A 14929-nucleotide genomic window follows, 5' to 3' on the forward strand; every position below is an offset into this window, starting at 1 on the left:
CTGGTCCAAAGGTTCTCCCATGACAAATATGAGGTAGCCTTTCACACTCTATGCGATCTTTTCCCACCAATCACCCTTTCTCAAATCCCTCCACTCCCGAGATGTCTCCACAAGCTATCTCCAGGCATGTACACCCACCAGACCCAAATTGCTTTTTTTTTTCCATGACACCAAAGGAGGTTCTCCAGCATTTCCCACCATGGTTCTTGCACCCTACCTCTCTCTGCCTGACCTGAGATCATCACGGTGATTTGGAGGCACTAAAACAGTCCTCTCCTACTCCCTGAGCCCAGACTTCAGCAAGGAGTGTCTGCAACCCAGTTCCTCACCTACTGTGGAACCACAGGCTGGCATGGAAAGAGTCACTGGGGGAGCTGTCGAGACTAGATACATCCCTGAATGGTTCTGTTCCATGCCCCTTCACAAACTGCAGTACTACCAGAAGAATCAAGAAACTCTCCAAGTAGTAGAAAATATGATAGACTTGGAGCCTACCCCTGACTCACTGTATGGCAGCCCTAGACAAGCCACTCAGCACATCACAGCCTCAGTTTTTCTATCCATTTCTCCACAACCTTCCTTGACTGCCTCACAGGGTGGCTGGAAGAGGCTAATGAAATAAGGGATATAGAAACACCGTATAAACAGTAACAGTATGCAAATGGAACAAAGCCTCATCTTCTTCAGTCCACAACCCTTGTGAGGAGAAAAGGGCCAGAGCTAGCATAGAAGATTGCCAACTGGGCTGTCATAATCTTATTTAAAGACCACCCACTTGAACCTCATTATAGACGTGGGGACACCTAAGCCCAAGGAGGGCAAGTGATGCACTCAGGATCCCAAAGCTAATGAGTGACAGAGCAAGGACTAGAACCCAAGGTTCCAATCTGCCCATACAATTCTCTCTGTGGCCTCCCATCCCATCTGCACCAGTGGGTGCAGACTGAAGTTGTTTTCGAGAAGAAAACTGTATTGTTCTGAAGCAAGGGGAAACAAGACTAAGTTAGAAAAATGAAAAGGGGACTAATGAACTATGCCACAGAGTGCCTTGGCAAGAAAAAAATACAGGCAATCATTGCACTTTAAAAAAAATACTATGGCCCCTTTATATAATGTTGGGGCTAACCAGATTATATACAACCGGCTTTTACTGTAAGGTGCCAGGCTATTTGGGAAGGATAGGATAAATGATTTTACCCCCTGCATACCCAAATGTGTGTAATAATGAGTTTTCATATAATAGGGGTCAACTGTATGTTCAGTGGAAAGGGAATCATTAAAAGGCACCCTGCCTCTCAACACACGAGTCACTTCCTCAACAGCTTGGCCAAGGAAACCCTCATCTACCCTCAAATAATCCCCCAGCCAGACCACAAATTGCTGGCTGCCCCATACTTAGTAACACCCCCTGCTATGCTCAGCACTGGCTCACAAAACAATCCAGGACCATAGCAGTAAGCACTCTCTGGGGCACTTCTCAGGATGGCTCAGCCCTGGGCAGAGGTGAAAAATGACCTCTCCAAGATAGGTTGTCTAGGCAGACTGTGGAAATTCTGTGGATGGTGTAAGGAGAAAAGAAAGGGTGGAACTGCCAGACCATGGAGGGCTGCATAGCCCATTCTGACCTTGTTGGAAAGAGGGAAGAGAGGAGTCTGATTAGAAGAAATTCCTGAAAGGCAGGATTCCCCTCCCCAAAATGGTTGTTTGAGGGTGTTCTTGTTTTCTTTGGTTTTTCAAAAAAAGCTTATTAACTCCCTCCAGAGAATAGTGGAGGGACAGTGCCTTAGGAGATGTTACAGTGGGTGACAAAGGCATCTCAGGCTGGTTAGAAATACATGACCAGTGTGGGTGAGGGAGAGCTGGATGAAGATACGGGCTGGTTATTGGCGTTTGAGGAGGCCAAAGATCCCAGGTTTCCCCCACAGCTCCTCAAAGTTTTGCCTCAGGTACCTGAGACTGCTCAAGCTGATGGGTACGCCTGATGGCAATACCCAACTGTTGCTAAGAGTGTGGGCCCCAAGGCCTGAAGGACCTCTCCACTGCAAGTTAACCAGCAAGTCCAATGCAAGGGGGAAAGCAGCGCAGGTTACTGTGGGGGTGTGGTAGGGCATTGGCCACCCCCTGCTGAGACGTGACCTCCCTTACAAAGCCAAAAAAATAGTGACATTTGTTCCCTGCTGAGAAGCCACATCTTTCTATCTCCAGCCCAAACCCACATCTACAACCTCAACTGCAATTTGAGTGGGGTGGAAGGGGAAGAACTTTTCAGATTTGAGCATTTAAGAGAACAAAAACAAACAAAACAAAAAAACAAACAAACAAAAAAAACGGGATGAAGTTCGTGAAGTTCCTTCCCTTGGCAATCCGGCGCCTCAAGGTGAATGGCCCTGCAAATCTCTCTTCCCGGTAACAGCCCCCGTGGCCCCCACACCCCCTCACCCCTACTGGGGATGGCTCGTTTGGGGGGTTCTGGAGCACTCAGGAGAGCTCCTCTCCCCTGTCCTCGGCTGCAACTTGGCTTCCAGCAGATCACAGCCTCCTAAAACAAACAAACCCTGGCGGCGGCAGCGGCAGCTCCAGCACAGCTGCGCTCCATGGCGCAAAAGTTTCCTCCACACTTCTCAACGTGCAGGAAATCTCGCCGGCGCTGGAGCAGGACTCCGGAGGGGGGAAAGGCCGAGCCGAACCGGCAGGAGCAACGCCTCGCCAGCTGAATGGATGTGCGCGCGTCCGGCCGTGGGAAGTAAGGCTGACGAAAACCACCAGTGCCTCATCTCCTTTCCCACACCAGACCCTCGCCCAGCAACCTGCCCCGGCGGGACGACCCGCTGCTCGGCGGAGGGGCCAACGCTGCTTAAGAGAGCTGCCAAGCGGCGCTGCCTGTCCCGCAGGGGCGCGGGAACTTCCAGGGAGAAACCCCCAACAGCCACCACTTCCTCCAGCTCAAACTGAGGGGAGAAGCCGCCCCGACGTGGGGGAGCAACAAACTGCCCCCCAGAGCCTCCCGAGTGTGTGCGCGCAGGGCTCTCAGCCCCGGGCCAGCAATGCTCCCATCCCGTGCTCCCGCCACCCGTCACGGGTGTCTGCGCCCGGGCTGGTGGCGAGACCCCTCCGTTCCGCTAATGCTCCACAGGAGAGCTTTCACCCCCAGTCCGGACCAAGTTTCAAAGTTGGTCTGAGGGCCGCGTCCCGCCGCAGCCTGCGCGCCCGCTTGCCCATTCAGAGTTGGGCACCGCTGGGACAGAGGCTCCAGTTCTTACCTTAGACACCGTGAGCGGTTCGCAGTGTTCCAGACCCCCCTTAAGGGTGAAGCCCCAGGGCGCCCCCCCTTGCAGCTGCACAGGGACGTACTGGAAGGACCCAGGCCGGTTCTCCATCCTCCGCTCGGCTCAGGCGCCGCGGGGCTCCTTTTCCGCGGGGGCTACGTTGCCTCCGCCCCCAGCAGCTCCGCCACCATCGCCCTCCAGCGCTACGCCACCCCGCACCGCCCTGCTCCGCCTACTCTCCCGGCTGGAGACGCTCGGGCAGCCGGGGAGCGCGAGGAGGAAATGACACGGAGCTGGAGAAAGGGGGAGGGGGGGACAGGAGAAGGAAAAAAAAAGAAAAGAAAAGAAAAGAAAGTAAGAGAGGCGGAGGGATAGCGCGTAATGGACAAGAAAACGGAGCAATGGGGAGGGGCAGTCAGTGGGACTTCGCCTATAGGATCGCTGGGGAGCCGGAGCGAGGCAAGGCCTCACATCAATTGTTACATTGTTTCATTCAAGCTGCTCCCCCCCCCACTTTGGTCCTCCTCCTTACGGCCGGGTTCCCCGCCCCTCCAGCCAGCCAAGGCGAGGGGAGGTGAAAGTCCTTAGTGTGGATAGCCCGCGTGGCCGAGTGGGCTGAAATGCTGGCTTCCCGATTAGCGCATTCATGTTTCTCTGACTGCCTTTTTCTTCTGAAGGTCCCAAAACCGGGTCCTGGGAGGGTTATAAGGCTGCTAATTTGTGGACCTTGCCTAGAGCGATGGAAAGTAAAGCAAGCAGGCCAGCGAACACAGTGGGGCTGTGTGTATAGGCTGCTCTGTGTGTATGCACTAGGTGTGTGGGGTCATTATGAAACATTGCCCCGGAGCATAGTTTAAATAAAGAAGCACTTTGAGGATGCCCCCTGCCCGGGCTTAGCCTCACCCTGGCTCAGCGCTGGCGTCTGTGGGTAGCACTGTGCTTGTGTATGTTCCAGTCATCTGGAGTTCCTGGCACGGCCTTGCACTTGCCCCACTGAGATGACCAAGCCAGGAATCAGCAAACTGCTAGCAGACTAGTGGTATTGTTTCCACTCCTAAACAAACCCACAGGAAAGAGCATCCATTGATAAGTTGGCCAATTAACAATGTTGTGCTTTTGGAAGAACCAGCTTTTAGACAACGGTCTAGAACATTTCTGCTCATCCGTTCATGCTCAAGGCTGTAGTTTTTGAGCTGGGCTTTTAGAACAGACCAAACGCGCACGCGCACGCACACACGCGCACCCACACCCACAGTAATAGTCTCGAGAAGTGAATCTGTTATTAAATCTTATGCTGATTTCTCAGTCTTGAGCTAGACAAGCTACCTACCTTCCCTGAGGTATTGTCTCTAGAGCCACATGCAGGCAGTAAGTTTTTTTTAAAGGGCCTCGCACTAGCAGGGAAAGTTCTGACAACTCCGTTGTGACTCGAGGGGACCTTCCACTGCCTCTTGCTTGTTCAGTCTCTTGCCCTCTTCCTGTAGAGCTTGTTCCTCATCACCAAGGAATACATTGTGGCTCCCTGCCTTCCACAGCCAGCTTTCCGCAGGTTTCCGCTAATTCCTTTCCCTCAGCTGTCAGTGACTCTTCCCCTTGCCCGCTATGTAGCCCAACAGGCCAATGAAACCTCTCACAGGCCTCCCTCCCTCCCCCAATCCTTTCTTGTCAGCCTTCTGAACTGCCTGCATTAGATGATGCTGATCTGACTTTTCTTTAATAAAACTGCCATTTGGGTGTTTATAGCCTCCCTTTGTAAAGTCCTTGGAGATGATTCACAGAGGAAACCACCTTCAATCTTTTAGACTTCTAAACCTACAAAAACCATTCTGACCATGTTCAGTTTTGCATTTCCCTTCCTAGAAAGCAGAAAACTTGAGAAAATGGCATCTCAATTTCTTGACTCTTAATCGTGTGTCATCCTATGACATTCATTTGCTCGGTCCCACCCTGAAACTGAATTGAAACTGATTTTTTTTCTTTTTGTGATAAGACTCTTATCTTCATGATTATTGCTTGGTGGAACTCAGCATGTTTCAGTCTCAACATATTGAAATCTCCAAAGTTCAGTTCACAGGATATGTAGTCATCACTCAAGGTCTACTAGAATTATGTGTCTAGACTAGAGGAAGAAGTGTGGAAGCAGGAGACACACATGTGAGCCCTGGCCTTGTCTCTAACTAGATAGGTGACCTTGGGCAAATCACTGAACTGTTTTTAGTCTCATTTTCTTCATTTGTAAACTTCAGCTAGTAAACCCTGACCTACCTACCTCCCAGGCCTGTTGAAGCCTAAAATGAAATAGTACTTATGAAAACACTATGTCTTCTTGTACTCTTCAGTTTATCCTCTTTATCATTACTGCAGAAGAACATAAATTACATAGCCCCTGGTGCAAACAGCACATAAGTAGACATTTTGAACATCAGATGGCTTGATAATGTTGCTTCTTTACTGATAAAAATCACTGCTAGTAGCAGGGATCTTATTCTTCCTTCTAGTTAGTGGGAGCATGATTATGTGGTGGAAGGGGTACTGGGTAGAACTTGAGATGCCTGGATTCTAAGCTGATTCTGCTGTTAAATTGCTGTGTGATAGGGGCACCTGGGTGGCTTAGTCGGTTAAGTGGCTGCCTTTGGCTCAGGTGGTGATCCTGGGGTCCTGGGATCAAGTCCTGCAGCGTGCTCCTTCCTCATTGGGCAGTCTGCTTCTCCTTCTGCCCCCTGCTCATGCTCTCTCTCACTCTTTTCTATCTCAAATACATAAATAAAATCTTTTTTAAAAATTGCTGTGTGATATTAAAAAGATCACACCCCCTTTCTGTAAATTGAAGGGATCGAGATACTTGATTTCTTAAGTTTCTCTACAGTTGGCAAATTCTGTGACTCTTTCCTGGAAAAGGGCTAAAAAGAGCATATGTGCAAACAAAGCCTTGATGGTGGAGATGAACCAAGTGAAAATAACACAATGGAGAAGAATCCAGGGATGTTTTTCTGTGTGGGCACGCGTGCGCACATGGTGTGTCCAACCGACAATAATTAATGCACTCTAAAGCATGTTAAATTGCCTGTGGAAAAAAAGGTGGAAAGTCCAGTAGGCAGGTAAAAATAGGAAACTGCATTATAAGAGAGGGGTGGTGTTTGATAATACACATTTGGATTATAGTTGAAGCCATTTGGAGTGGATAATCTCACCCAATGATAAGAAAAGGGGGATTTAGATAGAATCTTGGATTATGCTAATATTTAAAAGTCAAGAAGGATCACAAAGGATCTAAAAAGGAGCAGACAGAGGAGGTGGGCAAAAGGCCAATCAGTAGAAACAGGGAGAGAAATCAAAAACAGGCTGTTTACTTCAACCTCATTAAAAAAAATCCTCACAAGTCTTTTCTTCATTAGAAATCTATTGACCAGTTTATCTTTTTGGAAGGAAGAAGACTAAAATAGCAGTCCTTCCCTGAACTTTTTTTTTTAAACTTCCTTAGCTCCATCTTTTGTAAACTCAAATTTGAATACAATTTCCCTCATAGCAGTGCCTCTAAATCCTTTCTGAATTAAGGATTCTTTTGAGCTTCTAGTGAAATCTATGCGTTCCCTCCCCTAGAGAGCTACACATCATCATGCAATGTTATATTCAGTTTGGGCTGACTTATAGACCATAGCTTCAGAATCCTTGCTCTAATAAAATATAAGATTTTTTATTGTGGTAAAAAACACATAACATGAAATCTACCCTCTTAACAAATTTTTTATTTATTTATTTTCCTCTTAACAAAATTTTAAGTGTACATTATGGTATTGTTAAGTATATGCACAGTGTTATACAGTGAATCTCCAGAACATTTTCATCTTGCATGACCGAAACTTTATACCCATTGAACAGCAACACCCATTTCCACCTCTCCCCAGCCCCTGACAACCACCATTCTACTTTCTACTTCTATGAATTTGACTACTTTAGATACCTCATATAAATGGAATCATGTAGTATTTGTCCTTTTGTAACTAGCTTATTTCACTTAGCCTAGTGTTCTCGAGGTTCATCCATGTTGTAGCTTATGACAATATTTCCTTTCCTTTAAGAGGCCGAATAATAATCTATTGTATGTGCATACCACATTTTCTTTAGCCATTTAACAGTCAGTAAGCATTTAGGTTGTTTCCACCTTTTGGCTACTGTGAATAATGATTTGGTGAACACGGGAGTGCAACTATCTCAAGATCCTGTCTTAAATTCTTTTGGATAACTACCCACATGTCGGATTGCTGGCTTATTTGCTAGTTCTACTATTACTTTTTCGAGAAACTTCATACTGTTTTCCATAGTGGCTACCCCATTTTTACATTTCCACCAACAGTACACAAAGATTACAATTTTTCCACTTCTTTACCAACACTTGTTGATATAGATTTCTTTTTTTTTATATAGTGGCCATCCTAACAGGTGTGCTGTGATATGCATTGCATTTCCCTGATGATTAGAGATATGTAACATCTTTTTATACTCCTGTTGGATATTTGTATGTATTCTTTGAATAAATATCTATTCAAATCCTTTGCCCATTTTTTAGTCAAATTATTATTATTTTTTTTTTTTTGGTTATTGAGTTGCAGAAGTTCCTTATATATTTTGGATATTAAGCCCTTATGAGATATATAGTTTACAAATATTTTCTCTCATTCTTTTGCTTATCATTTTGTTCTTTTTGTTTGTCTGTTTTGCTGTGCAGAAGCTTTTTATTTGATGTAGTCCCAATTGTTTACTTTTGCTTTTCTTGCCTATGCTTTTGGTGTCATATCCAAGAAATCATTACCAACACCAATGTCATGAGGGGCGTCTGGGTGGCTCAGTCATTAAGCGTCTGCCTTCGGCTCAGGGTGTGATCCCAGAGTCCTGGGATCAAGCCCCACATCAGGCTCCTCCGCTGGGTGCCTGCTTATTCCTCTCCCACTCCCCCTGCTTGTGTTCCCTCTCTCGCTGTGTCTCTCTTTCTGTCAAATAAATAAATAAAATCCTTAAAAAAAAAAAGACCAATGTCATGAAGATTTCCCCCTATGTTTTCTTCTAGGAATTTTATGGTTTCAAGTCTTACATTTAAGTCTTTCATCCATTTTGAGGTCATTTTTGTGGGTGATGTAAGATAGGGGTCCAGTTTCATTCTTTTGCATGTGGATACCCAATTTTCCCAACAGTGTTTATTAAAGAGACTATCTTTTCCCCATCGTGTATTCTTGGTGCCCTTGTTAAAGATTAGTTGACCACATATGCTTGGATTTGATTTCTGGGATTTCTATTCTATTCCATTGATTTATGGGTCTGTTTTTATGTCAGTATTATACTGTTTTGATTACTATGGCTTTGTACTATAGTTTGAAATTAGGAAATGTAACGTCTCCAGGTTTGTTCTTGCTCAAGATTGCGTAGGCTATTCGAGGTCTTTAGTAGTTCCATACAAATTTTAGGATTGTTTTTTCTCTTTCTGTGAAAAATGCCATTGGAATTTTGATAGAGATTGCACTAAATCTGTAGATTGCTTTGGGTTATATGGACATAACGTGTTTATTTAAAGAGCTCACATATATTACTGGAATAAAATTTCAAATGCAACAATATTCATTCAGTGAGTTTAATTTGCCCTAGCTTGAGAGAACAACTGCTAAATGCTAGGCATTCTGCAAGGTACTTTCCACACATTATTGGCAATGATTACAATGACCCTGCAAAGTAGGTATTTTTAACTGTTTTCCAAATGAGGAGTGAGTGAGTTTCCAAGTGAGCTAGGAAGTGGTAAAACCAGGATTACAAGGCAAGCATCCTGTGATAACTTTGTATTTTCCTCTTTTGTAAGGGAGGCAAGTGATTGGAGTTCTCCATCCTTTTTTTTTCCTTTTGCAACTCAGTTTTCTTTAATAAATTCATGGAGTTGTCCATTCTGCTCTCTTCATGTTTCTACTTGGGACTACTTCTGCTAGAATAACTCACTTGTCCTATTTCTCCACCCCTGGGGGAGCTAGAAATTCTGTCTGGTTAAGTGAGAAGAGTATTAGGAAGCCTATTATTACTGCCTGTAGATTCCCTGTCCACCAATCCAGCTTTTAACAGCAATAAACAGATATTTTTCATCTCTGCCTCTCTGTTTCCTGTGTTTTTCAGTTTGTTCTGAACTTGAGAGTAGATGAGATAGGTGTTATTTCTACATAGTTTGTGTGTCCTCTGTCCACTTATATATTCCATACTGTCTCCTGAAAGTCTATATAGGCCTATTTCTGTTTAATTAAGGAATTTATTTATTTATTTATTTATTTATTTATTTAAGAGGCAGCACAGGCAGGGAGAGGGGCACAGGGAGAGGGACAAGCAGACTCCCCACTGAGTGGGGCTCCCCGCTGACATGGGGCTCAATCCCAGCACCCTAAGATCATGACCTGTGCCGGAGTCAGATACGTAACCAACTGAGCCACTCAGTTGCCCTGTATGGGCCTATTAACATGGCACTGATTGAATAAGCATCTCTCTGTGTGCACATCTGTCTCCAAAGAAGACATCCAGCTGGCCAAGAGACAAATGAAAAGATGCTCAGCATCACTCATCATCAGGGAAATGTAAATCCAAACCACAGTGAGATAACACCTCACACATGTCAGAATGGCTAAAATCAACAACTCAAGAAACAACAAGTGTCGGCATGGTTGTAGAGGAAAAGGAATCCTCCTGCATTGTTCGTGGGAATGCAAACTGGTATAGCCGCTGTGGAAAAAAGTATGGAGTTTCCCTAAAAAGTTAAAAATAGAACTACCATTTGATCCAGTAATTCCACTACTGGGTATTTACTCAAAAAAAAATAAATAAATAAAAACACTAATTCAAAAGATATATGCACTCCGATGTTTGTTGCAGTATTATTGACAATAGCCAAGTTATGGAAGCAGCCCCAGTGTCCACTGATAGATGAATGGATAAGGAAGATGTGATACACACACACTCACAGACATACACAGACACAGACACACAGACACACAGACACACACACAGACACACAAACACACACACACACTGGAATATTACTTAGCCATAAAAAAGAATGAAATCTTGCCATTTGCAACAACATGGATGGAGCTAGAGAGTATAATGCTAAGTGAAATGTCAGAGAAAGACAACTACCATACGATTTCACTCAAATGTGGAATTTAAGGGAAAAAAATGAACAAAAGAAAAATAAAGAGAAACCAAGAAACAGACTCTTAACTCTAGAAAACAAACTGCTGGTTACCACAGGGGAGGTGGATAGGGGGATGAGTGAAATAGGTGGTGGGGATTAAGGAGGACACTAGTCGTGTGATGAGCACTGAGTCATGTATAGACTAACATAATATAATAAAAAATCATTATTAATAAAAAAAAAAAAAAAAAAAAAGATTTAAACATAAAAAAAAAAAAAAAAAAAAAAGAATTGTTGAATCACTGTCTCGTACATCTGAAACTAATATAACCCTGTATGTTAACTAAATGGAATTAAAATAAGAAAAATAAAATAAAACAGGATGGGAAAAAAATTTTTTAAAAGAAAGTATGTGTGGGTATTAGGCCTAAGCTCCATATGATCCTGAGGGGAGTTTGATTTGAGCGTCTTCAGGAAAGAGACCGAGAATGAAGAACGCTCCTTGAATTTGGCTTTACGGCCATCTTCCCATAGTTATCACAATGATTGTTGCCCTTCTCCCCTTGAAGCAAGTTCTACCTGGAAAGGCTGCTTAATCCCATTTCTTTACATTTTCTTCCATCTGGAGCCACAGACTTCCCTCTTCCTGTGTGTGTACTAGCAGTCACCATTTAAGAAACCATTTCTGTTCTGGCTCAAAGATTGTTTACAGATTATTTACTGACTAGGGAAGTTCTCATTTGTCATAAGCAAATTATCACATTAGAGAAACCTAACCTGTGTTTTGTAATTGTTACCTAGTGTTTTATGGCACATTACTCAGCAAATTTTTATCAAGTCATCTTTATTTCATGACAGCCTTGGGAAAAATAAGGTAAGAGAATAAAAGTCACCATTTTATAGGTGAAAGCAAAGGCAAAATAGATTCATTGCTTTACTAATCATCCATCCATGCTTCCCTGGAAAATCGAATGTTGGTGGGCCCAGAATATTCCTGGACCAGGTGACCCATAGGCAAAAGGGGACCCAGAGCATTTTATTTTTTTAAGATTTATTTATTTATTTATTTGACAGAGATAGAGACAGCCAGCGAGAGAGGGAACACAAGCAGGGGGAGTGGGAGAGGAAGAAGCAGGCTCACAATGGAGGAGCCTGATGTGGGACTCAATCCGAGAACGCCAGAGCGCCGGGATCACGCCCTGAGCCGAAGGCAGACGCTTAACCGCTGTGCCACCCAGGCGCCCCCAGAGCATTTTTTAATGAAACAGATTTTGTCATAAATAATATCAAAAGTTGTCTATTTTAATCTCATCAATTAGATCTGCTGGACTATTCTTCTTGGATTTCTATGGCCCCTCTTCCTCTCCTTCCCCATTTATCCCCACCCTACCCAACAACCACTCTGGCTCTTCTGAATGTTTCTCACAGAGGAGAGATCTGGGGCAATGATAATTATCAATGGAGAGGGAAACAAAGTCTAATGTTTCAGGTATTATTCATATACAGATTACATTAAAACAACAGAAAGCTCCTCCCTCCAACCTAACTATGCATCTAAGGGTGTGTTGGGGGAGTACAATAGAGGACAATTTGAAGTAGACTATCCTACTAGAGAGTCTGATTCCTGCAGAATTTTGCCTATGGCTAAGGAAAGATTTTATGGTTTAGGCCTAAGGCCTTCTTTTGCGCTAAAGCAACTATAACATTAGTATACAAGATACTATAGCGTTATTTAACTATTTTAGTTAAATAAATCCTCGCAAGTACATGATGCTAAAGAAATATGGAGTTTTAGTTTCTCCTTGGGTAACTTTATAAAGATTCCTCCTATTGCCAAGGTATCCCATTTGGATCATGCTCTGCTTTTATCCACTCAGAAAAAAGTACCGATTGTCTCATGGAATTTCAATATCTTGGCTTGGTCTTTTGTTTGAGACTATAGAGTAGAGCCTCTTTATCCTTGAGGTGACAAATCTGGACAGCTTGTGTGTGTGTGTGTGTGTGTGTGTGTGTGTGTGTGTATGTGTAAGAGACTGCCGTCTGTGGTGGTTGGTGCTCTCTGGGAAGGCTTGTTGGAGCAGGAGTTGGTTTGTTTGTGCTCTAAGTTCACATTAATGTCAGCCCAATTGGAAAACCTCAATTTGCCATTGGCAAAATCAGTCATCTGGTACAGGCTCAGCTGGGCTTTAATGAATGTTTGCCATTGCTCTGGAGGAGTTTCAGCCAGGGATTGATTCCTTCATATCAAGAATGTGAAAACTAGATGAATTGCTCAGACCCAACATGTGGGCTTGAATGTGGCCCCTTCTTGGTACCCAGCTTGGACAGGGGCCACTCCTTGCTTTGAGTTGTGGGTTAGCCAGACTGTTGTACTTCTCAAATGCTGTTTTCTGTGAGCCATTCATTGCTCCTTGGTTAATAAAATAATATTTTTGGTACATATTAAGCTCTTACCTCAACTTCTCCATCTATGGAAGGAAAGAAATCACATGCACAAACATGCAAAACCCAGCCTTTTTGCTTTCAGAAAGTTGCCATCATTTTGCTTTCCTGTAGAGACAGAGGAGGTACATCAGTTCAGTGTGCATTTGAGCAAAACAAAGAGCCCACCACAGTTTTGATGAAGCTCTGGAGAAGTACGCAGCAGACACTCAAAATATAGATTTAGATATGCTTATTTTCTTTCGTAGTTTATTTTTATTTTGGACTAAGTAGAAATGAACCCCATTTATGAAACATTAGCCAAAGAGGAAACCATCTTGCTTTGGTTGGAATCTAATATGACCTAACCCAAAGAGGAAAGAACAACGAACTGCCTTTGTCCAGGAGTATCAGATGGGCTTCTGAAAAGGATTCATTTCTCCAACTACTTTATTTGGGGGAGATAGTTCCGGGCAGGTATACATGTGCCTAGATGTGTACACACAACCCTCCACTCATACAGCTACATGAACAAAGCCACACATAAGAACCAACGTTCAAATTTGGGAATGCCTGGCTCCTTTCTCTGAGGGTCTGGCAGCTCAGATTGCTAAAGAAAGAGTATTCTGGAACAACTCTTAGGAACCTGACAGTTACTTGACATTCTAATACATAGGGCACTTTCACTGTTTTCTCTTTCACTGGTTTAGATTAAACTTCAGAAACCTGGCCATCATACTTAACTCCCTCTTTCTTCCCACATCACTGACATCCACTCAGTCACGAAGCCCTGTCATTTCTAGTCTTAAAATAGCTCTCAAATCCATCCACTCTCTCCATGTTTACTGCCACTCCATCATCATCTCACACCTAGAAAACTAGAACAGCTTCCTAACTGGGCTCTCTGATGCATGCAGTTCTGCCCAGATGCCTCTAATTCATTCTCTGCTTTGTAGCACTTTGCAGCCAGGGCACTCTTCCTAAAGCACAAACTCTATGTCACTCCTCTATTTAAATTTTTTCAATGGTTTCCGATTGTTTACTAAATAAAATCTAAGTCCCTTGACTAAGATCCTTCTTATGTGGCTCCTGTCTACATAGATGGCACCTTTCTCCCACGCCACCCCAACCCTGTCCCAACCTCCCCCACATGCACACTTGGATCTCCAGAGATACCAAATAATGGGCAGTTATCCAAGCACAATCTGTTCTCTTGTACTTCTATGCCTTTCCACAAATTTTTCTTTCTGCCTGGAAGACCCTCCATTTCATCCTTATCCATTTGGCAAATCCCTACTCTTTCTTCAAGTCAGTTCAAAGATTACACTTATAGAAGAAATGTTCCTTGACACCTCTATGCTATTCTTTCTTGATGTTCCCACTGCCCCCTTTATAACACTCCATTATGGCCCTGATCATATTTGATCATAATTATCTCCTGCCCTGGTCTGGATGTTCCTTGAGGGCATGAACAATGTCTGATTCTTCAATTTTCTCCCCAGTGTTTAGCATAGGGGATGGACATAGTTGATGTTCAATTGTCACTGACATGTGACCCTGGAACTGAAAGACCAAAGGCATTTTTGGTCATATGAGAAGGAACTTTGTGATTGGTCTCTTGATATATCTCCTTTTTAATTGAGGCATAATTGACATGTAACTTTGTATTAGTTTCAGGTGTACAATATAATGATTGACCTTTTGTATACAGTGAGAAATGATTGCCACAATAAGTCTAGTTATCATCCACCACCATACATAGTTACAAAATTTTTTTCTTGTAATAAGAACTTTTAGGATTTTACTCTTAGTAAATATGCAATTCAGTATTATTAACTATAGTCACCACGCTGTACATTACATCCCCATGACTTATTTATTTTATAACTAGAGGTTTGTACCTTTGATTTCTTTCACCCATTTCATTCACCCCACCCCTCCCCTCTCCTCTGGCAACCACCTGGATATATCACTTAATCATGGAATGGAAGATATGGATTGTCTTCCCTATGGCAACCAGCAAATAGGACACCACAAGGAGGCTCCTCTAGTGATTCAGAACCAAAAAGAACCTTGAGATTGACCA

The 14929-nt window shown here is 43.6% G+C and overlaps 1 protein-coding gene across 1 annotated transcript in view; it reads right to left on the reverse strand.

Annotated features, from left to right (window-relative positions):
• The window catches only part of SHROOM4 (shroom family member 4), a 249861-nt gene extending 246343 nt beyond the window's left edge, over window positions 1-3518 (reverse strand). The window contains exon 1 of the mRNA XM_057311539.1: window positions 3261-3518. Coding sequence (XP_057167522.1) covers window positions 3261-3377 — 117 coding nt within the window. The 5' untranslated portion in view covers window positions 3378-3518. The remainder of the gene's footprint in view (window positions 1-3260) is intronic.
• Between the last annotated feature and the right edge of the window lie 11411 nt (window positions 3519-14929).

This window comes from Ursus arctos, chromosome X (assembly GCF_023065955.2).
Source record: "Ursus arctos isolate Adak ecotype North America chromosome X, UrsArc2.0, whole genome shotgun sequence".
In the NCBI taxonomy this organism is placed as follows: domain Eukaryota; kingdom Metazoa; phylum Chordata; class Mammalia; order Carnivora; family Ursidae; genus Ursus; species Ursus arctos.